Source organism: Mixophyes fleayi, chromosome 2 (assembly GCF_038048845.1).
Source record: "Mixophyes fleayi isolate aMixFle1 chromosome 2, aMixFle1.hap1, whole genome shotgun sequence".
Lineage (NCBI taxonomy): Eukaryota > Metazoa > Chordata > Amphibia > Anura > Limnodynastidae > Mixophyes > Mixophyes fleayi.
The window spans coordinates 332,758,759-332,783,620 of record NC_134403.1 but is presented as its reverse complement, the minus strand read 5'-3'; the positions used below and the strand labels follow the sequence as shown (position 1 = coordinate 332,783,620).

At 38.6% G+C, this 24,862-nt stretch overlaps 1 protein-coding gene across 1 annotated transcript in view; it reads right to left on the bottom strand.

The window, feature by feature from the left end:
- Positions 1 to 463: 463 nt before the first annotated feature.
- The window catches only part of ADORA2B (adenosine A2b receptor), a 60,529-nt gene continuing 36,130 nt past the window's right edge, over positions 464 to 24,862 (bottom strand). Inside the window, exon 2 of the mRNA XM_075196910.1 lies at positions 464 to 4,738. Within this exon, the coding sequence (XP_075053011.1) occupies positions 4,048 to 4,738 (691 nt within the window). The 3' untranslated portion in view covers positions 464 to 4,047. The remainder of the gene's footprint in view (positions 4,739 to 24,862) is intronic.

The window sequence follows — 24,862 nt, the reverse complement described above, 5'->3', positions numbered from 1 at the left end:
TCCCTAAGTATCCATGCTTTACCTTTGTACTTCATACACAACACATAACAGCCTATAGGTAATTGTGCCTTCTGCCGCTTATTAATGACTCTGTTAGTGCTTATATTGGTACATAAAATAAAGCCTAATAGCAAAATGCTGAACCATTCACAACATTGTTACATAGTGTTCAGCCTAAAACAATAATTCAAGGCATGGTGGCTTTTTTTTGTTTAAAAAAAAAAAATGTCCTATTGATCAGAGGCGTCACATAACATCTTTTATAATATCAATGCATCTTATATGTGCAAAACCTCAATGACATCACAAGGTGAGAAATGTTGCTGTGCGCTAAAAAGTTCCAGAAAGTCCACTGTTATCACATTGAAGTTTTTTCCACCGTTGAAACGATTTTGACCATGTGCATTAAAGAAGCCAGGAACCTTCTGCAGCAACAAAGACTAGTTTTCATCCAGGGTATAGATGTGGCCAAGTGGAACTGCATCAGTCCATATGTTCCAATAAAAATCACATTACAATGGCTGTTCTACATTTGACAGCTCTCCAAGAAGAAACGTTCAGACAAACGTAGCTGATGAAACAATTCTCCATTTTCTTTTTTTTTTTTTTTTTTTTTTTTTTTTACATTTTATGTAAAATAAAGTTTTATTTAAAAATCAACTTGACACCAATAAGACAATTTCCTGGGAATGTACATAACTAAAACCAACATATCCTTTATAAACATTGTAAAATTCTGCATTTTTTCCCATTAAAGTGCAAAACAGTACAGTATTAAAAAAATCACAGTATTCAAATAAAAGTTCTCTATCAAAAAGGTAACATTAAAACATTTGAAATGTTATTTATGGAATTAGGCTGCACTGGGAGACATGTTCACTTGCAAATTTTCGCCTCTACAAAACCACATTGTCACATATAGCTCTAACATTGGTTAGATGTCTCTTATAATGTCGCCTTTGACTGCCTGAATTGCCTTTCATTTTTCATATATTAAAGGGGAACAATATCATTATAATGTTAGGTTTACAATGTTTAGTTACAGTCAATTTTATTTTTTTATTTATTTGCATAGCTGGCATTGCTCTGTCTTGCACAGTCGTCAAGAAAATGCACTGAACAGCCAGTTTGTTGACAACCTCAAATGAGGCGGCTCATTTTATTTTCCTATTGTATAATGAAAGAAACATTTCTATAACCAAATGTGATGGTAACATCATTGCTTGTAATTAATTTAATTAACTGGGACTGATCACATAGGGCTTCATTTAGAGTCGGATGCACTCTGCGTCTAAGACTTACATGAAAGAGTAGGAGTGGGTGTGTGCAGCAGCTTGGTAGGGTATTACGAGTAGTATGCAACCCCACTTGCATCCCACTCATAATACCCTACCAAGCTGCGACCAGTTACTGCAGCTAACTACCTGCGCCACCTAATTCCTGCCGCACTTTTTCTGTCTTTTTTGACGTGTGTTCCGCCTGCCTCTTGATCCGACTAGGGTAGTTTTTGCGGGTAGACGCCCATAGTATCTGAATTATTCACAGTCACGCCTACATAACTCTGTGTTCCCCCCTTTCCCTCGTACTGAGAAGCAAGCTGTCGCAGTGTACACTGCGTCTGAAAAGCAGACGGAACTGCAGGGAACTGTTGCTTACTGTGTATGTCCCATCAGTGTATATCTGCAGGATGCGCCTGAAATGGACTTTGCGTCCGACTCTATACGAGGCCCATAGTGTCAGGGATCAATCTTTCTAACAAGGAGAAGTGGAGGTGTTACCCATAGCAACGGATAAGATTCTGTAGTTTATCAAGTACATTCTAGAGAATAATAGCTAGAATCTGATTGGTTGCTATGGGCAACACTTCCACTTTTCCTTTTTAGAAAGTTTTATATTTTTTCCCCTCAGTATTTTAATTAGTATAGTTACCCTGTAAGGGACCACTAACTATAAACTAAAATTGCCTTTTATGAAGGAGCTATACCATTCACAAGTATAAATGTAAACATTTCAATAGCTTATCGGAACTGAAGACATTTTATACCTGTGAAAGATTTTCTTTTTACCTGTGCACAGCAAAATTCCTACCTTTTAAGTCTATTGAAGGACAAAGACATAGGGACTCTGTTTGAAATTGCTGATTACAGACAAAACTAGCTTGTAGTCAACTGTATAGTAAATGTGAATACAATTGCCAAACACTTAACAGTATGCCTGTCTCCTGCACAGAGTGGAGTCAGCAATTTGGTGGTTTGAAACAATATGCAGTCTATCAATATAGTAGAACTAGAGACAGCACAGAGGTATGAAGTTAGTTTTTAGTGAATTAAGATAGACAAAACATTGGTTCAGCCAATAAAATAGTTGCCTCCACATTGAGTATGTATATATGGCAATAGTGATTCTGATTTTTGGTCCCTTTACCCCGTTAAGACTGCTCTCATGCAGTGCAACTTCATCCATCTTCATATTGTAACTTATATTGATAACTGTCCAAATAAAGTATGATCACAGTAATGTGTAGCCCTTCATTGTAACAGTGAGCTTCAGATTGTCTGTAACACAAGAGCCTCCGAATAGGCTCAATCGCGCAAAATGTTTTGAACCAGTTGACTCGCTCTGTGTTTAGTACATTATTTACAATTTTGGCTTCTGCAATCACAGAAATAGTACAAATATATAAATATATATTTATCTACAACAACATCTAGTGAGTAATTTGGGATTCTTAGGATTTGTGCTTTTCCCCTTGGACCTCGTATAAGCATTGACCTTTCATTTGGTTCCAATCCGAGATCAGCCTTTAGCGATACGGATCCACTCCAGCTGTTCTCCGATTGAACCCTGTCAAACAGCAAAGCAAAACAAAGCTAGTGAATTATTTAGATTACTGTTTAGGTCCAGTCTCTATAAATCTGTATTGTCTTCTGCACTGTATAACAAGATCAGAAGACATTTTTCTAGTGTTTAGTTGTGCATGTAACGATTACTGGTAAAACACTATTGTAATGTGGAAAAATAAATGATAACCTGAAAACTAAAGGTATATATTTAACAGGAATGTATAAGGTGTTTTTTTTCACACTCTCTCCCACACTTGGACCAGTGATGTACTGAAGACTCCTATGAGAGAGAGAGAGCACACAATGCAGAATTCTCCAAAATGTTGAGGCCAATTGAATTCAAACTATTGTGTCAGTGGGAGTTACAAGGGGGGGGAATCCTACTGGTCTGCTTGTTATTACATCCCCTCCCCCTCGACAAGGAGACCAGCCCACTACCACACAAAAATAATGGAGATATACCTTTAATTTATCTTTTTCAGCATCGTTTTAGTGTTTTACCTTCTCAGTTATTTTACATCTATGTTCACCTCTTGAAGATTAGTAAAACAAGTTATTACTAATTTTCATTAGTCAAATAAGATATATTATCACTGTATGCAGCTTCATTTGCATACATCCTCAATGCACAGATTGACAGTCAAGTACTTTATATAACATGGACCTGTATGCATGATGTTAAAGAAAGCATACATATCCGTAATAAACACAAATTAAAAAACTACATTTATGACCAACCAATGTATAAAAGGCTGCTTATATAATGTATGCCTAATAAGCAAACTTATGTACTTTCCTCTACAGAGTTGGCATTCCTTCCACTAATACTAAAGATGGCTTAAATTGCTTATTCTAATGAAAAGATCATTTTAAGGATTATGTGCACAGCCCTATAATTAACATATTTTTTATAATGTAATATTCATTAATAAATAACATTCATTGAACAGATATCACAAGCCTTTGTTAAAACTAGTAGTAAAACCTTTGACAGTGCAGAGGGATTTGCAGGAAATGTCAGTAATACCTTAAAGTCAAAACTAATGGCGAACGTCTCAAATGAACAAAGTGCAGCAGCAAAAGTGGTCAATCATGAAATCCTGAATGGTCCAAGCAACAAATTTACAGTATATGTCCATGAAACCCAAGGTGACATGGTGCTTTCACCAAGTGAGGTGCAGGAAGCAGTATGCATGGATAGAGGTCACATAATGGCATTCCCAGCACTTACACTGCTGATCTGCAAGTGTCTGGAATGTCCGATTGAACCATTTGGACACTTGGAAAAGTTATCCTTTTTGCAGACAAGGTACTTTGAAATAATCTTATGGAAAGTGTAGCGAAAGTCCCTTATTTTGTAAGCATATATGATAGGGTTCACTACAGAGTTTGCGTGGGACAAGATGATGGCCACGTACATAACCCACTCTGGCTTTTTCTTGTGAAACTCTGGGTCAAAGAGTGTGATGCAGTTCAGTATGTGGATGGGCAACCAGCAGAAAGCAAACAGACCCACAATGATGGCCAAGGACTTGGCTGCGTTGACCTCCTTCTGGAGAGTGGTCCTTGAGTTGTCTGCGCCTACACACTTCAGTTCGATTTGTCTGAGTTGCTTGCGAGCCACCATGAAGATCTTAATATATATCCCCAGCATGATCAACAGCGGAAGCAGGACGCAGCCGAAAAAATTGAAGTACACCATGTAAGTCATTGTGACCACTTTTTCAAACAAACATGAAACTGTGCGGTTCTGACTGGAAATGCTGCCATTTGCACCGCAGTCTCTGTCAAAGCAGTTCCAGCCCATCAGCGGGGTCAATCCGATACCAAAAGATAGAATCCAAAAGACTGCGATAATGGTCCTTGCTCTTTTTCCAGTCACCAAACTTTTGTACCTGCAATGAAAACACTTTGTTTAAAATATAGAATATATCAGGATTATCAGGAAAATAAAATGCATTTTCATTATGGACAGACTTCTTCTAACATGCAGGAGTAGATCTATGAAATCTAAAAAGTAAAAGTGGAGATGTTGCCCATGGCAACCAATCAGATCCTAGTAATCATCTATCCCGTACATTCTAGAAAACAATTGGTTGCTATGGGCAACAGCTCCACTTTCCTTTTTTGAAAGTTTGATAAATCTACACCGCAGTTTGTGTAACATTATTTCTGTAACGTGTTGAGGTACGAGAAAAGAACTGTTGGGTAAGAAATCAAAGTAAATATATGGGTACTCTTCTAATCTGAGAATACGTTTAGAACAATAATTTTCAGTTGTGAATTTTATATTCTATGTAGAAACTAACTATAAAAGCTGAATAAATATCTTCATGGTCCTCAAAAGTAACAGTGACACTTCCAGGATTTCCTCATTTCAATTTTGGCTTTGTGTTATTCATACTAGCACTATTAATTTATATTATTTGCATCTATATATTTAATTGTATATCTTTAGGTATTTATAAAATATACTGACATGCACATTAAATAAGTCATAAATAAAATCTTAGTATAAACATGTTAAAATCTTTATTTTGGTGGTATTGCTTTTTTTAAAAAAAAAAAATCTTATTTCTCTGATATTATAAGTTTGTTAAGACATTGCCTAATAAAATTTGTGTAGAATTGTAAACGCTACATAAACATTATAGCTATTTAACATTTTCTAGGATTCATGTTTATTTTCTGTTGAACGCTAGTCATAGCAAACATAAAAGACATAAGTCAACAGTGTTGCTGAAAAATACACATGCACAAAACAAGGATTTGGGTTGAATACCAATGATGTTACCAAGACTGTGTTACTGTTGCATCTGTGTTTTCTGCAATTTTCCCAGCCTATAACTTGACAGAGAAGACCTCTATAAAACAGTACTCTCAATCTGCTTGTCTCCAGATGTGAAAATGTAAAATTGCTATAGCCTAAAATGTATAGTATACAGTATTTGACACCATTTAAATACATTTTTGTTTAAAAAAACAACAACAACAAATGCAACTGTAAAACTGATCTTAGCAGACACAATCAGACAGAGCTGTGTAATTGGCACATGGGCTGTACCATGCAGTAGAGGGAGTCTAGCTAATACAGGGTAACTAGTAGTTTAACTGCAATGTCTAGAACAGTGATGGCTAACCTGTGACATTCCAGGTGTTGTGAAACTACAAGCCCCAGCATGCTTTGCCAGTAGATAACTAGCTGATAGCTGGCAAAACATGCTGGGACTTGTAGTTTCACAACACCTGGAGTGTCACAGGTTAGCCATCACTGGTCTAGAACAACCCTAGCCAACCAGAGGCTCTCCAGGTGTTGTGAAACTACAAGTCCCAGTATGCTTTGCCAGTTATCACCTGGTTATCTACTGGCAAATCATGCTGGGGCTTGTAGTTTCACAACACCTGGAGAGCTGCAGGTTGGCCAGGCTTGGTCTAGAAAATAACATGAAACCGCAAATAAAAGGTGATGCATCAAGTAGTAAAGCTAAGACCTTTGACAACCCTTGGTTCTACCTAGATTGTTGTACTGTAACACAACAGACTTAGCCAACATCTGCCAAGCCCCAGTTTGCTGTACTAAGTAGTTTCTGTTTTATTTTGTATGTGTTAGTGTTTTCATGTTTATTAATAAAATTCATTCAGTTTAAGTTTGTGATTATTATTAATTTTTTGAGCTTTTTTGTGTTTTTTTTTACTTTTGTTCTTAAGTCCTTAAATCAGACACTGGATTTGAAAGAAAAGTTGGTCATTATGCTGCACATTTATCGGGTAATTTCTTTTGTAATATTTATTAATAAACACTCATTTCCCAAAAAGGCTATCAATTAGAGGTTTCTTAGACAATGATTTCTCTTTATACATTTGTTTATGGTCTAATAATTAATTCTGTTTCAGAAGTAATCAAAGCTACATCAATCACTTAAATGAGACCCAAGGAAGCATCCATTTTACTTGTCGATTACAATTCAAGTACACAAAGCGATTTTTAAACGGAATAATAACCCATACCACTTCAAGGGTTACCACTGTCTGCTCAGAGTGGAACTATATTGTGAGTTGAGAAGGCAGGCTATTAATTCACAAATTAATAAGATCATCATCATCATCATCACTATATAGCGCCACTGATTCCACACCGCTGTACAGAGAACTCACTCACATCAGTCCCTGCCCCATTGGAGCTTACAGTCTAAATTCCCTAACATACACACAGACACACAGACAAAGAGGGAGAGAGAGTGACTAGGGTCAATTTTGATAGCAGCCAATTAACCTACTAGTATGTTATGTGGTTTGGTGACAAGCTTAGGCCGACACTAGTATGTATGCCTCACTGATGTTCTGGCATTTGAATATTGATTCATCCTACAAAATGGCTGCCTCCACTATGTGTAGGTAAAAGCTACATATGAATTTCTTTTGTGGTAAAATTTTTACTTGTAGGGCTCTGTCTAGACGAGTACAGTTTGTTAATGAATACAGTATGTAAATATTTGACACCAACCAAACAAAAAAGGTTATAGAAGTGACGTAGAATTTAAAAAGTATACAGTTCAGCAGATTCGATTTTTTTTTCATATAACACTATATAAAAGTTAATAAAAACTACAAATACTATTTTCACTAATACAAACAAAAGTAATAACAAATATGTTTAAATCACTTTTTTTCCATGTTGTGTTCCCCATACCTGGCAACATTTGGGTAGCTGGCATTGGACCAGGCTGCGTGGTCATGCCATGGTGGGGGCATGGTCACACCCCAGGGGTGTGTCTAGTGCTTTTGAAGTGCTAGACTGCCCGTACTTCCCCCCCATCCAAACACCCTCATTGCGCACGTCACCCACTCTACCATACAGAGTACCAGAGAACATACAATACTTCACAACTTTCCCAACCCAGTGGGACAAAACTTTGATACCTAAATCGAGACATTTAGGAGGAATGGTTCCCCATCAAAACACTCATTAGCAAATAATAGTATAACTTGAAGTATGTGTTCCTTATTTAGATAACGGTTACCTTCACTGCAGGTGTCAGGCACACTTTTAATGCTGTTTTCACAAATTGGCTATAAAAATGGCTATAGCAACCAATCAGGTTCTAGCTGTCATTTTGTAGAATGTACTAAACAAAGGAAATCTAGATTCTGATTGGTTGCTATAGGCAACATCTCCACTTTTTCAAACCTGCAGTTTAGTAAATCTACCCCTTGATGTTTTGTAGTCTAAAAATACATACTAAATTCATGCCCGCCTCTGCACAACCATTGTTTTGAAAAGAAGGTTATAGAGGCAAGGTTGATAACAATCAATACTAGATCACTTCATGGATAGGATTGATTGCCCTTAGTGTAACATATTGATTTTTTTTTCAACCTCGATAATACACAATGATCCATTTTTTTATCCATACAGCAGGAAGTCATTTGGATTTCATGTGTGAATAATCTTATTTCTCGTGGGTCACAATCTAAGACATAAACAACTGTCAGGTCACATATCCAGATGAATACAAATCTTTTTGGTCACTTCAGGTCACCTCTATTAAGACGGAGAATCAATAATCTAAGGTTAGATCGGGAATTTAAATACCTTCTAAGAAACAGCATTCTAGGGTTTTTTAAGAATATATGTTATTACCATCTATTTTGTTAGGGAAATGAAAAGCTTAAGCCAATAAATAGAAAATAAACATGCTTTAAACTAAATAAACATAATTGTAGAGACAGTAATAATATATCTACAGATCGTGATATTACGGACAAATTAATTCTGCTTTGAAATTAAACTATCATAACTGCATGAACAATGTTTTATGTGTTTAAGTAAAGTGCAATATTTTACAAACATGTCATTGATTTTAGCTATTTTGACTTAACAGGGTCCTTTAATGAAAACAAAACAACTATTCCAAAGGTATATGGAGGAACCGCAAAAATCAAGATAACAAGCAGGACTACAGGTAAAGAATAATTTAAAAACAATACATATTCCTTATTTTTATTGCATGTTTGTTGTATAAAAAAAAAAGGTGTCTTAAGGATCCTTTTAACAATGATTTTTGCATAACTTTTAGTGTTAATGCATTAACCCTGTACAAGGACATTGATAGAGGAGGCCAGCCTGGTTTCTGTGCAAGAGTGATAAATCAGGGTTGTATGTGACAACTGGACTAACAGAAAGAATGTCTGCAGAGCCAAGAAGCTTCACTTTATTCATCCTGTAATGTGAATACTTTCACACAGCCTTCTTCCCAATATTCTATACATGAATACGGATGCACAGGGCAAGCTAAACCACAGAGAGCAGAGGTAACCTGTGACTAAATGGTGAATCAAACCTCCCATCTCAAAAGTTCAGAAAAATCTCGTAACTCTTTCTTCAACTAATTGAGAGAGTCATTTAGAACATTGGGACTGTATTAGTTCAAAGGAAGTTATTAAATGCATGCTTACCTGGCTAGCAAAAGGGACACGTTTTTCATGTATTTTAATTGGGCAGCACGGTGGCTGAGTGGTTAGCACTTCTGCCTTACAGTACTGGGGTCATGAGTTCAATTCCCGACCATGGCCTTATCTGTGAATAGTTTATATGTTCTCCCTGTGTTTGCGTGGGTTTCCTCCGGGTGCTCCGGTTTCCTCCCACATTCCAAAAACATACTGGTAGGATAATTGGCTGTTAACAAATTAACTCTAGTCTGTGTCTCTGTCTGTGTGTGTGTTAGAAATTTAGACTGTAAACCCAAATGGGGCAGGGACTGAGTTCTCTGTACAGCTCTGCGGAATTAGTGGCGCTATATAAATAAATGGTGACGATGATATTTACAGGCATAAGGATTATAGATAAGATAATAAATACTGTATTGTATATTTTAACAACTAATCACCAAGGATTTACATGACCATGATGAAAAGGCACAATGTAATACTAAGGGGTTAGGGGCAAACGCAGGATTTGTAGAAGGGGGTTTCCACACCACACCACCAGCATGCATGGGGGCATAGCTATAATATTAGACAGTGCTTGGCAGCTCTCCAACTCTTCCTATCCCTATATACATGCACTACTGTTAGGTGCACGTAGCTCTCCCTTTTCAAGCAGAGCCGTGTGAAGCGGAGGCAGGGTCCAGCCACCTCAATTATACAGTGCCCCAGGCTCTGAGGGGGGTTTCCAGGCACTAGGAAACCCCCCTCTGTTTGCCTATGGGGGTCTATTTATGGCCCTTTGTATTCTCTAATTATCATTTCTTATCACATTGATAAGAAATGAATTAACATTGTAATTTAACAAAATTGTTCAGCCCTGACAGCGTCTCTGCCTGTCCCGGGGAAGAGTCTACAGCGAAGAGGCCGCATGCTGAGAATACAATTAGAGATGAGAGCTAAGGGAGGTGCACGAAACCTGCCGGAGCAGTATCCGACACTCCCTCTTCTTTGATGCTCCCTCCTAGGGTAGAACGGCTGATGCCATCCATCGGTTTCAAGCTCCTAAAACCTTTCCCCATAGTTTACGCATACTTGCCAACTCTCCCGTAATGTCCGGGAGACTCCCGAAATTTGGGTCAGTCTCACAGACCCCCGGGAGAGCTGGTGATTCTCCCGCATCTGGCTCATCTGCCCACTTCAATAAAATTAGACCTGGAATGTACAAGATGAGGGGGCGGGGCTTCGCGATTTGCGTAATTTTGGCCCCACCCCAAATGATGTAATGCTTGCTTGGGGTCTTTTTACACTGTAAAAGACCCAAAACAGGCATTACATCACCGGGGGCGGGGCCAAAATGGTGTGAATCGTGAAGCCCTGCCCCCTTCACCCATACACCCCTCCTGCACTCCAGAATATCCTGGTCCCAGCCAACATAAGGTTGGCAAGTATGAGTTTAAGCCTACATACATAGGAGCCTAAATGTTTTAAAATACACAAATATAAGTTGTGTAAATAAAAAGTGACTGACTCCGGGCTTCCAGTTCCGGTGTGCATGTGCCAGCTGACAAGCTGGGTCACACATGTGGCCTGGCGAGTGGAATGTCTCCTCTTACTACTGCCTTAGTGATCATTTATTGAAAGATGTTAGAGAGAAAAGATTTTCTATCATTGCAATAAGGGTCTTGATAAATAGACACCACCGTCTCTAAATTATATGTTACTCTAGGACTCGCATTGATCATTTGTACTGAAGACTTCAACAGATTGTAATAAATGTCCTCAAGTTCCACCTATCAGACAAACTCAGCGAGCTATTTAGAAATGTGTCGTCTTATTAAATAACTAGACTGTTGTGAAACTCATAAATGTCATTACTTCCACAGAGCCAGCATGCTAGAGACCGCTGTCTGGTCCAGATGCTTGAATAGTGCCATTTAATCAGCAGGCTCTCCTTTGGCAGATAGGACAACTAAGTACTCTGTAGGCACCTGCATGGACCTGACTGAATACTGCCTCTATTACAGCAACTGGTAGGGGTGGGATTAACTGGCATTACAGTGACATCTGCCAGCTTTAGCAGTTTCTATTTCAATATATCTTAAAATATTCTTGCTGAAAACAAATCGTTGAAACACATCAGAGTCTTTGCAAGAGGATTGGTTTATGAGGCATGATGTGTTTATGCTGCTTACTGGTAATTGCCAGGGAAGCAGAGAGGATCTCTGGCTAGAGAATGATTTTATTATGAGATTGATGTGGAATTGAGAGGTTTACCGGAAATTATTACACTAAGTTAAGGGATAGCCATAATGTGTTTTACAGGCTTTGTAAATATCTGTTTTTGGTTTTAGAATACTGCATGATTTCCCAGGATGGTCGTTAAATGCTTGAACTTCCAGATGACATTCTTGGACAATGTCAGGAATATAAATACATTTAGAATAAACAAGAGGCTGTCCTGATAATAAACCTTTCATTAGATTTCTTTGCTGTATTTTTTTTCCATTGCAGTATTCATGAATTACTGTGTGCAGCACGGTGGCCTAGTGGTTAGCACTTCTGCCTGACAGCACTGAGGTCATGAGTTCGATTCCTGACCATGGCCTTATTATTTATGTGGATTTTGAAGGTTCCCTGTGTCAGGGCCATCTTAACAACATTATGGGCCCCCTGGCAAAGCAGTGCAAAAGAAAAGACCTTCAAGGGTCACTGAGCAAGTACATCTATCTATAGATAGATAGATAGATGTACTTGCTCAGTGACCCTTGAAGGTTTTTTTGCAGGTTTTTTCTTTTGCAGGATTATTTATTCTAATTAAGAGCCCTGCATATGGGGCCCCCTTGCCCGTGGGGCCCCCAGGCACCTGCCCATCGTGCCCAATGGAAAAGATGGCCCTGCCCTGTGTTTGCGTGAATTTCCTCCCACACTCCAAACACATACTAGTAGATTAATTGGCTGCTATCAAAGTGACCCTAGCCTCTGTGTGTGTGTGTGTTAAGCAATTTAGACTGTAAGCTCCAATGGGACAGGGACTGATGTGAGTGATTTCTCTGTACAGCGCTGCGGAATCAGTGGCGTTATCGTTCCAAAGCACACTGTATTGTTTCCAGTTGTGTGGCACCATAATGTGTGCACTTGTGACTGCACTCACTATATATTTGCACCATATTGTGTATAATTTCTGCAGCATATAGGCTAATTACCTATTAAACTAGAATTTGAATGGTCTTTAGGACATTTTTGCATACTGTAGCTAGGTTGGCGATCCCACATGACAAATCACCTCTTTATGTAACAAATGGATCCACATTGTTAGCTCTCATCTACAGCTGGAATCTTGAACCTGGAGACAGTGTGGATGTTTGCATTAAACACAGATTCATCACAACTGTCTTCATTAGTTAATGAGGTGTTAAGAGGATTCTGTTCTGTGGCTAAGTTGTTTTTAGCTGTTATCATCTGCAAATAAGGGGAGAAGATAATAATTATACCAGACTAGAGCACTATCAGCTGGAATATGTGAGCCATTCCTCACCCTCTCCCCCTGAAAACGTGAGATGCTTTGGACATTATACTGAAACACAAGCTTATTTATCATGCAATCCATTCCTTGTCGATATCATATCTTCTTGCTTAGTAAAAGAAAAATATTCTGATTTAGAAATGTTTCATTTAAATGTTCGCATGACAAGTAGTCCACCACTATTGATGGTTTGGTGGCAGAATTTGATTGGAATCTATAGAACGTCAGTAAAGCAACTAAAATTTTAGTCCCACATTTACAAAGAAAAAGTTGTGTTCATACTATATCCTTGCTCATCCCTGTTATATCTCTGCAGGCAAAGAGTACAGATCATGCATTTTCCACAGAGACTAAGGGGCACATTTATCAAAACTCGCAGAATACGAAAAATAGTTTTCAATCCTTATCGCATTGATAAGGATTTAACTATTTCTCATGTTTATTAAAAAAGCAACACAGGAACAGCAGTTCCGAGAAACTGCTGTTCCTGTGAAGTGTAAATCATACTTACCACGGCCTCTTCGGTTCTGAAGCAGCATGCGATGAACGGGGCTCCTCTTCTGACTCCAGTGCGCATTCGCCGAGTGAAACCCTCGGGCATGCGCACAGACATCTCTGCTCTCGCTCTGCAACTATAGTTGCAGTGAGTGACAGGGAGGGATCATGTGATCCCTCCACACATGCGCTGTTCAGCTCCGCTCTTCGGAGCAGAGCTGACAGCACTGAAACTTTTCATTAATGATAATGTACGCCAGCTTCAGCTGACGTACATTATCATGTTTGAAAAGTTAATTACATTCATTGTTAAATAGCGTTACTGAGCACTCCCCATACATTGTTATGGGGTGTGCTCAGTAAAACGATAGGAGATGCAAAGCAGCAGATATCTATGATATCTGCTGCGATGCTGCTATCATAAATAGCAAATTAGTGTTTAATCCCCGAAAACAACATTTTACAGGGGGGAAACCTTTCATAAATAGGCCCCATAGATCCATGGGGCAGCACGGTGGCTCAGTGGTTAGCACCTCTGCCTCATAGCACTGGGGTCATGAGTTTGATTCTCGACCAGGGCCTTATCTGTGTGGAGTTTGTATGTTTTCCCCGTGTTTGCATGGGTTTCCTCCAGGTGCTCCGGTTTCCTCCCACATTCCAAAAACATACTAGTAGGTTAACTGGCTACTATCGAATTGACCCTAGTCTCTCTGTCTGTCTCTCTGTCTGTCTGTCTGTCTGTGTATGTTAGGGAATTTAGACTATAGTAGTGCTATATAAATAGCTGATGATGATCCAAGTCAGGTTCAGATTGGTAAACTCAGTACAGCCAGGAGGTCTGTTTCTGATGTGAGAAAAGGTTCATTGTAATCACAAGTTACTTATAAATGGATCAGCCTCTCTTCACTTTCAAACAACTTGCCAAAACTAAAACACGCTGTTGGTGGCGAGTACGGGCATGGAAAGTGTTAGTCTTTCTGATGGGAGGATCTGAGCGTGTTGGGTCATTGTATTCTGAATGCCAGCTAAGCACAGGAATTTACATCATATTGTGCCCACATGCAATAAGAGATGTCATGTTGAGGGATGAGATATTTAAATAAGCTTCATGGGAAGGAGATTACACATTTTGTCGGAGACAAAAGCCTTTTTCACTCTATAAAACAATCTGATTTTTTTACTTTCTTGGAGATGATAGTAATCGGTCATCCTATGCTTTCAGTGGGATGCCTTTTGTACAAATCTGTTGTAATTTATATTGAATAACTATGGGCCTGATTCATTAAGGATCTTAACTTAAGAAAATTCTTATTTAAGTCACCCGGACAAAACCATGTTACAATGCAAGGGGTGCAAATTAGTATTCTGTTTTGCACGTAAGTTAAATACTGACTGTTTTTTTCATGTAGCACACAAATACTTGACAGCTTATTTGTACAGTGAAATGTAAAGTTGATATTTGTGTGCTACATGAAAAACAGTCAGTATTTAACTTATGTGCAAAACAGAATACTAATTTGCACCCCCTGCATTGTAACATGGTTTTGTCCAGGAGACTTAAATAAGAAGTTTCTTAAGTTAAGATCCTTAATGAATCATGCCCTATATATTTATTAATTCTTTTTTAAATAATTAAAAGTACAAATGTGATGTAATAAAGCTGGTCTCAATGCATACTTGCGCCCATAACTTACGTAAAACATAAATAAAGCTCAGAAAAGCAGTATTATAAGAGACGAAAGGGGAAAGCTGTAAATATTCACAGGAGTGGTCCAAAACTGATAGCAGACAGGACTTTAAAGAGACATTTGAAATGAACATCTTTTTAGTATCATTCTTCCTCTTCTGTTCAATTGTATGTCCCAGTTTTGAAGTGCATGGAGGTAAAACAGCCAGTTAGCCAATCAGATCATCATGAATGTTCACAGTAGCACAGAGTATTTCAGAAGATGAGGGTGTTGAATCTACATTAGTTGAGGAAAGTGCATGCACATTTTTTAACTGTTTTAGTTTGGAGCCATGACACTTCAATTATTATAAGTATGCATCATTATGTGAGCATTGGGCAAATCTAAACCATACTTACCAACTTTCTAAAGTTGGCTTCCGGGAGCCTGCCGGGGGAGGTGGGCGTGATGTGGGGGCGGTGCTCCAAAATTCACGTCATTTTGGCCCCACCCCCGTGATGCAATGACGCAAACGCGTTATTTTACAGCATGGGGAGGGGCCAAATGCCGCGATTCCCGGTAAATCGCATTTTGGACCTAATTTTGCCCACTTCACTAGGAAGTGGGCAGATCCGGGAGATTGCCACACTCTCCCGGGAGTCCGTGAGACTCACGTGAAATGCGGGAGTCTCCCGGACATTCCGGGAGAGTTGGCAAGTATGATCTAAACCATTATGAAATAAGAGGCTGTGGCATAGACTGGTCCTGTGTGTATCTATTCAGAATTATTATCTACAGTGCAGCTATCAGTGAAGGCAAACATTTTATGGCAACCGATATGAATGTGTTACATTTGTGTGATTGACTGTTATAAATGCATTTTTTTTGTAAACATATAAACGAAATTTCATGCTTCAAATGAGCCTAGTTGGTACAAAATCTGCTATAAAGGTTGCATGGCATCATGGAACGTCATATGTGCTGCATCTTTGTGAGTCTTTGTAGCCTTCCCTCGCACATACCATAGGACAAGCCTGGCCAACCTGTGGCTCTCCAGGTGTTTTAAAACGACAAGCCCCAGCATGCTTTGCCATTAGAATGCCAGCTGACAGCTGGCAGTGCCTGCTGGGACTTGTAGTTTCACAACAACTGGAGCGCCACAGGTTGATCAGGCCTGCCATAAGATCAGCAGCTTTACAGCTTTCTCCTGTGATTCGATTTGCTTCCAGGGCCAGCACAGACCAAGGTGGCTTCAAAGCTCACACCAAGCAAATCACATCTTGTATAAATTAGCTAATGTGATTGGGCTCCTCAAATGTAATTGTTTCTGCAAGAAGCACAATGGAATAATCAAAGATGATTTACAAGCGGTCTGCTTTGATCCAGACATGGTTTTAATGAGACAATGCTAGTGGTTCATCAAACAATGCTATCTACAAATCCAGGATAATTCTAAGGATAGAAAAATCAATGGCAAATAAATCAAAGTAGAAGAAAATCCAATCTCTTCATTTGCACCATTTGTTCCAAGGCAATATATAGAGAGTGTATCATCATCTCAATGAAACATAGCTCTTTATCTTCTATAACCTCTGCCTTCTCTTCTGACTCTGTCAGCCAGTAGCACTTCCATAGTGGAAATATACCATATACAGAAATGTACAAAATAATGCATGTTTCCTGCATACAAGAGTTTTATGTCCATACACAGCGTCTCTGTCTGTCAATTAAGTTGTATTATACATTTTCCAAAATGGCAGTGCCCAAAAAGACCACAGATTCCTATCAGCATCATATCAGGATCTTACGGGTATAATCAGCAAGTTGGATGACTGTGTTCAGCTGTGCTAAGTGTGCCACAAAAGTTACAGCCTTTTGACCTAAGCGCTGAATGTTTGGATCTTCCAGATTTGGCCAAACACTGAGATTAATAATCGTACTGAGAGTGTTTATAGTTAACTAAATATATGTTCTGTGCTCTCTTTCCACCTTCCAAAGAAGGTTACCAGGTTTTGCAGACAGCCTGCAGAAATGCACTCTTCGGAGTAGTGGATTCATTCACAGAGGAAGGGCTAGTGATGTCGCAGCAGCTCAACTGACTGCAGTCTCAGCTTTTTTTTTTTTTTTTTTACCTACACCAGATCCCATTAGTATACTGTCCAAAAGATGTGGGATGAGTTTTATCATTGTGTAACAGAGTGGGAAGGTAATGGTTTCCTTATTTAACAGAGCTGCAGTGGTCAGTCAGGTTAACAATGAACAATGTATTTTACTTCCATTGTTCTTATCTGAAAATATAGATTTGGGATTTTAGTGGTCCTTTACATGCCAATATGCGCTCTAACTAGGCTCTGCGTTATGTTCATTTATTTTACTGAACATGTATAAAAATAAAGTAATACCCCCAAGTAATAAATAGAATATGCATTATATATAATGTATGTATTTATGTTTTACAGAACATTTTTAGAGAAAAAGTTAAACCCTTTCTTTAAAAAAATATTCTTTTATCATTTCAATTTTATTAAACTGATTGTAAACTTTACAAAGGGATGAAAACCGCACGTTAATGCAGTAGAGAAGGATAGTGGAGAGGATAAGGTTGAAGTCAGAAGGAGACAGAGATGTAAATAGAGAGGTCATTATCAGGCTTGGGTAACTAACGGGTCCAAATTAAAATATTTTATTGTCTCTCATACTGCTTTGTCCTCGCTCCTGGGCGATCAGGAGGCATTGGAGCTGTGACATAACGAAAGCAGCCTCCTGGGTGTGAAGCAGTATGCAGGGCGACTCTCCAGTCAGTATATGTGCATATAGGATTAGTATTTATTATTATTACCATTTATTTATATGGCATCACTAATTCCGCAGCGCTGTACAGAGAACTCACTCACATCAGTCCCTGCCCCATTGGGGTTTACAGTCTAAATTCCCTAACATACACACACACAGACAGACAAAGACAAACAGAGACACACACAGACAGACAAAGACACAGACAGACAGACAAGGGTCAATTTTGCTAGCAGCCAATTAACCTACTAGTATGTTTTTGGAGTGTGGGAGGAAACCAGAGCACCCAGAGGAAACCCACGCAAACACGGGGAGAACATACAGACTCCACACAGATAAGGCCATGGTTGGGAATTGAACTTATGACCCCAGTGCTGTGAGGCAGAAGTGCTAACCACTTAGCCATAAGATCATAAGATGTGCTTTTTTTATCTATGCGCTCCACCAAGTGGAGGGAGCATAGAAAAACTACTTTTTACACTACTATAGCGCAACATATATCCTCAAAAGTGACAATTCCTCATTGGTATCTCTTTAGAGCTCTCCAGATATAGGCTTGCATCTTATGCTTAGTCCTACCAATGTAAAATGTAACTGTAGAGCGCAGTAGGTTATCCTCCAAAAATGTAGTAATGAGCAAAAAATAGATAACCCCTAAATTTTCCAACCAGTGCGCAAGATTCAGAGGAACAATAAGTGCTGCACCAATTACACAGAAATGTTATGTGGAAATTAGACACTTTGTGCCATAACATATTACACAACAATATGTGTTGTAACTTTTTTCAGCAGAACCCACTTGAGATATGTTGACTTCACGTAGGAGATCGTTTACAGTCTGCAAATCTACCGCAGCACAGAGCAGGATTCTCTTCTGTGATGACATGCACCACGATCTGCCCTGGTACACCTAGGTTTCTGCCAAACCTCATGGGTTTGTAAAGGTCAAGGAAATGCAAGGTCACTTGTCATATCATTTATAACTTACGGCATGGGGTACATTCTTCCTTATAACACACAAGTTTTCCTCACAAAGACTGAATCAATGTACTCACCCTTTATATAGATTATTAGTCACACTAGCTTATACATATAATGGCATCACTTGTGTAATTGGCTTTAAGAAATATAGTTGCAATAGGGACTATTGATTCTTATTTTAACCTACTGAAAAATTCATGATCCGTTTTCACTCTTTGGCAAGACCACTCGTTACCAGAATGCTGGAGTTTTGATCCATGATTGCCATGGACTAAACAAGACATGTATACACAAAAGGGGACATTTATAAGAATTGTTACACAGTGAAACAGTATAAGAATTGTACAGCAATTAATACATTGGAAAAAAAATGCCCTACAATGGCCCCAGATTAGCACCTTGGGCCTGATTCATTAAGGAAAGTAAGGCAAAAAAATTAGTAAGTTTTCTCCTGGACAAAACCATGTTACAATGCAAGGGGTGCAAATTAGCTTATTATTTTTAGAGATGAGCGGGCTCGAATATCTGAAATCCGAGCCCACCCGAACGTTGCCGATCCGAGCCGGATCCGAGACAGATCTGGGTATTCCCGCCAATTGCAAAACTGAAACCGAGGCTCTGAGTCATAATCCCGCTGTCGGATCTCGCAATACTCGGATCTTATAAATTCCCCGCTAGCCGCCGCCATCTTCACTCGGGCATTGATCAGGGTAGAGGGAGGTTGTGTTAGGTGGTCCTCTGTCCTGCTATATCTCGTGCTGTGCTGTGCTGTGCTGGGGAAATAACAATGCACTTAGAAGGACACAGCACAGCACAGCACAGCACAGCACGAAAAATTGTAAAAAAAGTTATAAAAAAAATAAAAAAAATAAAAATTATAAAAAAAAGAAATTAAAAAAAAATATGCAAAAACAATCCTGCAGTATAAGTCCATTGGTACTGCAATATTACAAAGTTCACTGATTCTGCAGAATAGACTGGGAATTAGTGGAAATGATTGTTATTCAATGTTATTGAAGTTAATAATAGCGTAGGAGTGAAAATAAACCAAAAAACTTGATTTTAACACTTTTTATGTTTTTTCAAAATAAATCCGAATCCAAAACCTTAAATCCGAACCAAAACCTTTCGTCAGGTGTTTTGCGAAACAAATCCAAACTCAAAACCTCAAGCAAATCCGAATCCAAAACACAAAACACGAGACACCAAAAGTGGCCGGTGCACATCCCTAATTATTTTGCACATAAGTTAAATACTGGCTGTTTTTTCATGTAGCACACAAATACTTGATAGCTTTATTTTTACACTGAAATGTAAAGTTTATCTACGACATGCCCTACCCCAACTATAGCTCCCCCACCAATGCAACATGGTTTTGCCAAGGTGCAAAGTTACTCGTTTTTTTTGCTTTCCTTTCCTTAATGAATCAGGACCATTGTGTTTGCCGTTCATGTGTCTAAGTGATGCTAGTATTTTAGAATCAGACTAATAATGTCCCTTAAACTGGTAAATACGGACACACACACGGACAGACACACACACACTTTTGAAACCAAATCACATGTGCAACATTATTCCTAATGCATACTGAGTGATTATGTCACGACTGTCTGGGATTAACTGATTACATTGTTACTCCCTTACTCTAACAGCAGAGAACATAATATGGCATGACTATAGCAATATGACTTTATAATTTAACAATATAATATGACAATATAGCATGGCTATAATAATAATAATAATAATAATAATAAAACATGACCATATACCGAAAACAAATATAACAATATCAATACAGCTATCCTACTTGGTTAGTACAACTGCACACTAGGAGGGAACAGTCCAGTTTTAGAAATAATTAACTGCTGAATAGTTGGGACTGACTATCTCAGCCACAGGGCGCCTTCCTCAAGGTCCTGCTGGTGGAGAATGAAACCTCTATTTCACAAGGAATGTCTCACGCTTTTAATAGTGCTCATGTTACTGAATATAAGTGCTAAACCCTTCCCTCTGCCCTCCCTCATATTTACACAAACCAGTCAAGGTTAAATGTTTGTTTCTGCTCCACTGCTTCCAATGTCTGTGCATGTAGATGCAATCGTACTAGCCCATAGGGTCTATCTAAGCAATGAATCCCTTAGAGTGGAATGCTCAAGTAAGTTTTTATACCATTAGCTTTATGTAATGTAAATATAGTACATGCATAACATTAAAATACTACATAATAAATTACATTGTTAGTAAATAATGATAAGAGGTGATTGTTGAAGACAAATATATCTGCACTGGACAATATATTTTAAGTATATGGCAATAACAGAGGATGGTAATGAGAGAGGAAAATAAATGAAAGTACATCAAGGCTGCACATTGCGCTGAATTGAATCAGCCCCTATTTGCCTTGATGTGTAAGTCCAGGGGGTATTATATATTTACTAAACTGCGGGTTCGAAAAAGTGGAGATGTTGCCTATAGCAACCAATCAGATTCTAGTTATCGTTTATTTTGTACATTCTACAAAAAGAGTTTAGTAAATGTAGCCCTTAGGCTTCATCATTGCATTTACTTGTGGTAAACGCAAGTAAATGAAATAACATGTATTTGAAAACCAGAAGGTAAACCATACTTACCAAATTTTTTGTTCTCCCCTCAGGGAGATCTCGAGGGGAGGTGAAGTCTGGGGGCGAAGAGGGGTGGGTGGCAGAGTTTCACATCATTTTGGCGCTGCCTATGTGACGAAATAACACAAAAGTGTAATTTTGCCGTGGGGGACGTGGACCAAAATGGTGCAATACACCGCAAATTGCGTTGTGGAGGCTCTAATCTGCCCACTTCACTAGGAAGAAGGCAGGATACAGGAGAATGGCTTGCTCTCCTGGGATTCCAGGAGACCTGCCCGGAATTCGGGAGACTCCCGATCACTCCAGGAGAGTGGGCAAGTATGATGTAAACTCAACATTACAGAAAAGTTATCAAACCCTACCATCCCCTGTGGGAATGGTCACACTATAAACAACAGTTTCTTGTGCCACCCCCATTTACATGCATCGCGCTAGCATTAACAATGCTAGTACAATGGATCAAATTAACATCAGTGGGAATGAGGTATGAGGCATTAGGACAAGTTGAAAAATGTTTGTATAACTGTTTTACCTTATTTGGGACCTAAAAGAAAGTATGGCTTGGATTTTATGGGCTGAATAAATTTCAGGCCATGTGGGCGTCCTTGTCTTTCATCTAAGATCCCTAGAGAAGCATTTTCTATGCCTCTGTATTTATAGAATGAGGCGTCTAGAAATGTATATTTTACAAGCTTTAAAGGCTATAACGATTCCATCCATTAATAAGTCAACATTGCATCATTTCATTTTCAATAGTTTTTAGTGGTGCTCTTTGCAATCTTCTGAGAGCACAAATCATAAAGTAACGTGCTAACCGACATGGACTGTGACACCATCCTTTAACAAGACACAGCCTGAACTAGTAACCTTGCTTTTCATTTGCACAAAAGTAGATGTTTTCATTTCATTTTTACATTTTGTTTTACAAAAATTAAGAGCAGGGACATTCCATTTTCTGACTTGATAGGAAACAGACTAAGATTTTCCATTTATAGACAAATGCGTTACTTAAATATAACTTAATTGTGTGAGAGAGCTACGTGCAAAAGTAACAAATATGTACAGAGAACAATTACAGAGTATAAACAACAACTACTTGCAATCAAAATATTTCCTCCCCATAAAGTTAACTTGAAAAAACAATGTTTACTTTTTTATATAATGTTTATAACTGAGATTATTATTATTATAATTATTATTATTAATATTATTATTATATAACAATATGGCTGAACTGCAGAATGAACATTATTACAAGTGAATTCCTTCCTGATATTAGACAATTGGAATAGTCAACATTTTAGTGGTCCTTTTATGATTTAACCCATTTAATGTAATGCAAAAATGAATGAAGCCGGGAATAGCTCCCTCTATTGTACATTGACTAATGTATTTATAATGTGAATAATACTTGGTGTGGCATTTATAAATAATAAACAGCCATCAATATAAAATATCATATTCACTTACAATAAGGTCGTAGGGGGCTCCAGATATGATTTGGGGGTGCTTTCTCCCTTCCTCCCTAATCAGAACACAGCAAAGAGAATTGTTTTTTTATATAGAAACTTAAAAAAAATGAGCACCCCTGAAACTCACAGGTGCCCCCTCATTTCCTTAAAGGTATTGGACTGGGACTTTCACTGATTTGTAATAAAAGAGTAGCACTGACCCTTTTCCCTGTGAGATGTAGTTATAAGACAAATCACTGAATTTTGGTGACCATTCTGTCTTGACAAGCTTCTACCACATAGAAGCTATTTTGTCTTTAAAATAAAGCAGAAGGATTTTCTTGGTTTAGGTTAATGGAGCATAATATAGATTAAAACGAAACAGTCTGATAACATCAAAATCTCTTCCCACGCTTCAAGTTACAAGAACAGGTCTGTTCTATGTTAATTCGCTGCACCCCCATAAAGTATTGGACTGAACAGTCTAGACAAGAAGGTGAAATCTTTAGTTTTCCATGATGACGAACAATTACCAGAAGCCACTACTTATTAATGTGGGAGAAGAAATATTGCTTTGTATAGTTTTTCAGAGCTGAACAATTCAGTGTATCACAGTGTGCTCTGTCATACTCATTCATTTCTGTTTCTATGTTAAGCTATTACTTTATAGCTGGAAGTAGTCTGTTAGTACTCTAACACGTGTGCTATGTATACACTTCTATACCAGGGTGATTACTACTGTGCAAGATTCTTCATGTAAACACAGAGGTTAACACTGACAACATGGAGAGGAGCAGGCACTATGACAGTCCTTACATGGAGAAAAAGTAATGTAGTAACTGGTATGTGTTATAAGTCGCCTAACATGAACAACTGTACCGAAATGCAATTATTATTACACATCTAAAGGACTGCAAGAAAAATGTGGTCCTCCTTATAGGAAATGGCTTATTATCTATCCGAATATATATTGGGACAATGAAACTACTGTAATCATGTCACAGGGCAGAAACAAAATGACGCAATTCACCATGTCCCGCCCCCTTCCATCCTCTCACTTGACCCCTCTCTCCGGGATCTCCACAGGGCAAAACTTCCAAGTTGGCGAGTATGATGTACAGGTGATGGGGACAGTTAGGGAATAGTGATCCCAACAGGGTAACATTTGACTTGAGTTTCAATAAAATGTTTTGTATGGGTGCTGTAAAAACTCTGGATTTCAGAAGGACAATCAGCTCAGAAGTGCACTTGTATACTGGCAGGATGTGCTCTTAAATAATAACACAGCGAGCAAATGGAATTTAAAAATTAAATAGTGCTGACAATACATACCATATGGCAACAAAGGCAGACGGAACAACTGAGCTCCATTCATGGCTGCCTGCTGTGTGTAAACAAACGCCCACACAAATGTTCCAACATAGAACATGAAAACAGACAATCACATTTACTGTCCTCCACACATCACAAATACAGAAACACATGTTCAGCTTAATATCTCTTTAAGATGAAATATTTCTCATTCCTGATAAGCTTGGAATTACAGAATGAGTTGACATCAGTATCAATAGTACATAACCAAGGATGCTTGGAGATCAGTACTATATTGGCACCCGATGGAGGACAGTTTACACATGCTGATGCAGAGTGAGTACTATGCCAGGTTGTGTAGTGTATCTTGTGTGATATTGCTCCGTGCATTGTGATTTGTGTGATTCTGACACTAACGCCAGCCTGCAACTGAAGAGGCGAGATGGGGTATTCTAGTGTAGGCCGAGTACAATAAGACATCATTTCCAACTTTTAAACATTGGGTGGGGTATGAGGACAGTGCTGGGCACAGTGAATCACGTATTTTGGCCCTGCCCCCACAATGCAATGATGTGGATGCATCAATTTAGCGCAGGGGTGGGACCAAAATAATGCAATTCACCTAGAATCTCGTCATGGAGGCCTGCATCCTACCCTCTTCACCTAGAATCTCGTCATGGAGGCCTGCATCCTACCCTCGTCACCTAGAATCTCGTCATGGAGGCCTGCATCCTACCCTCTTCACCTA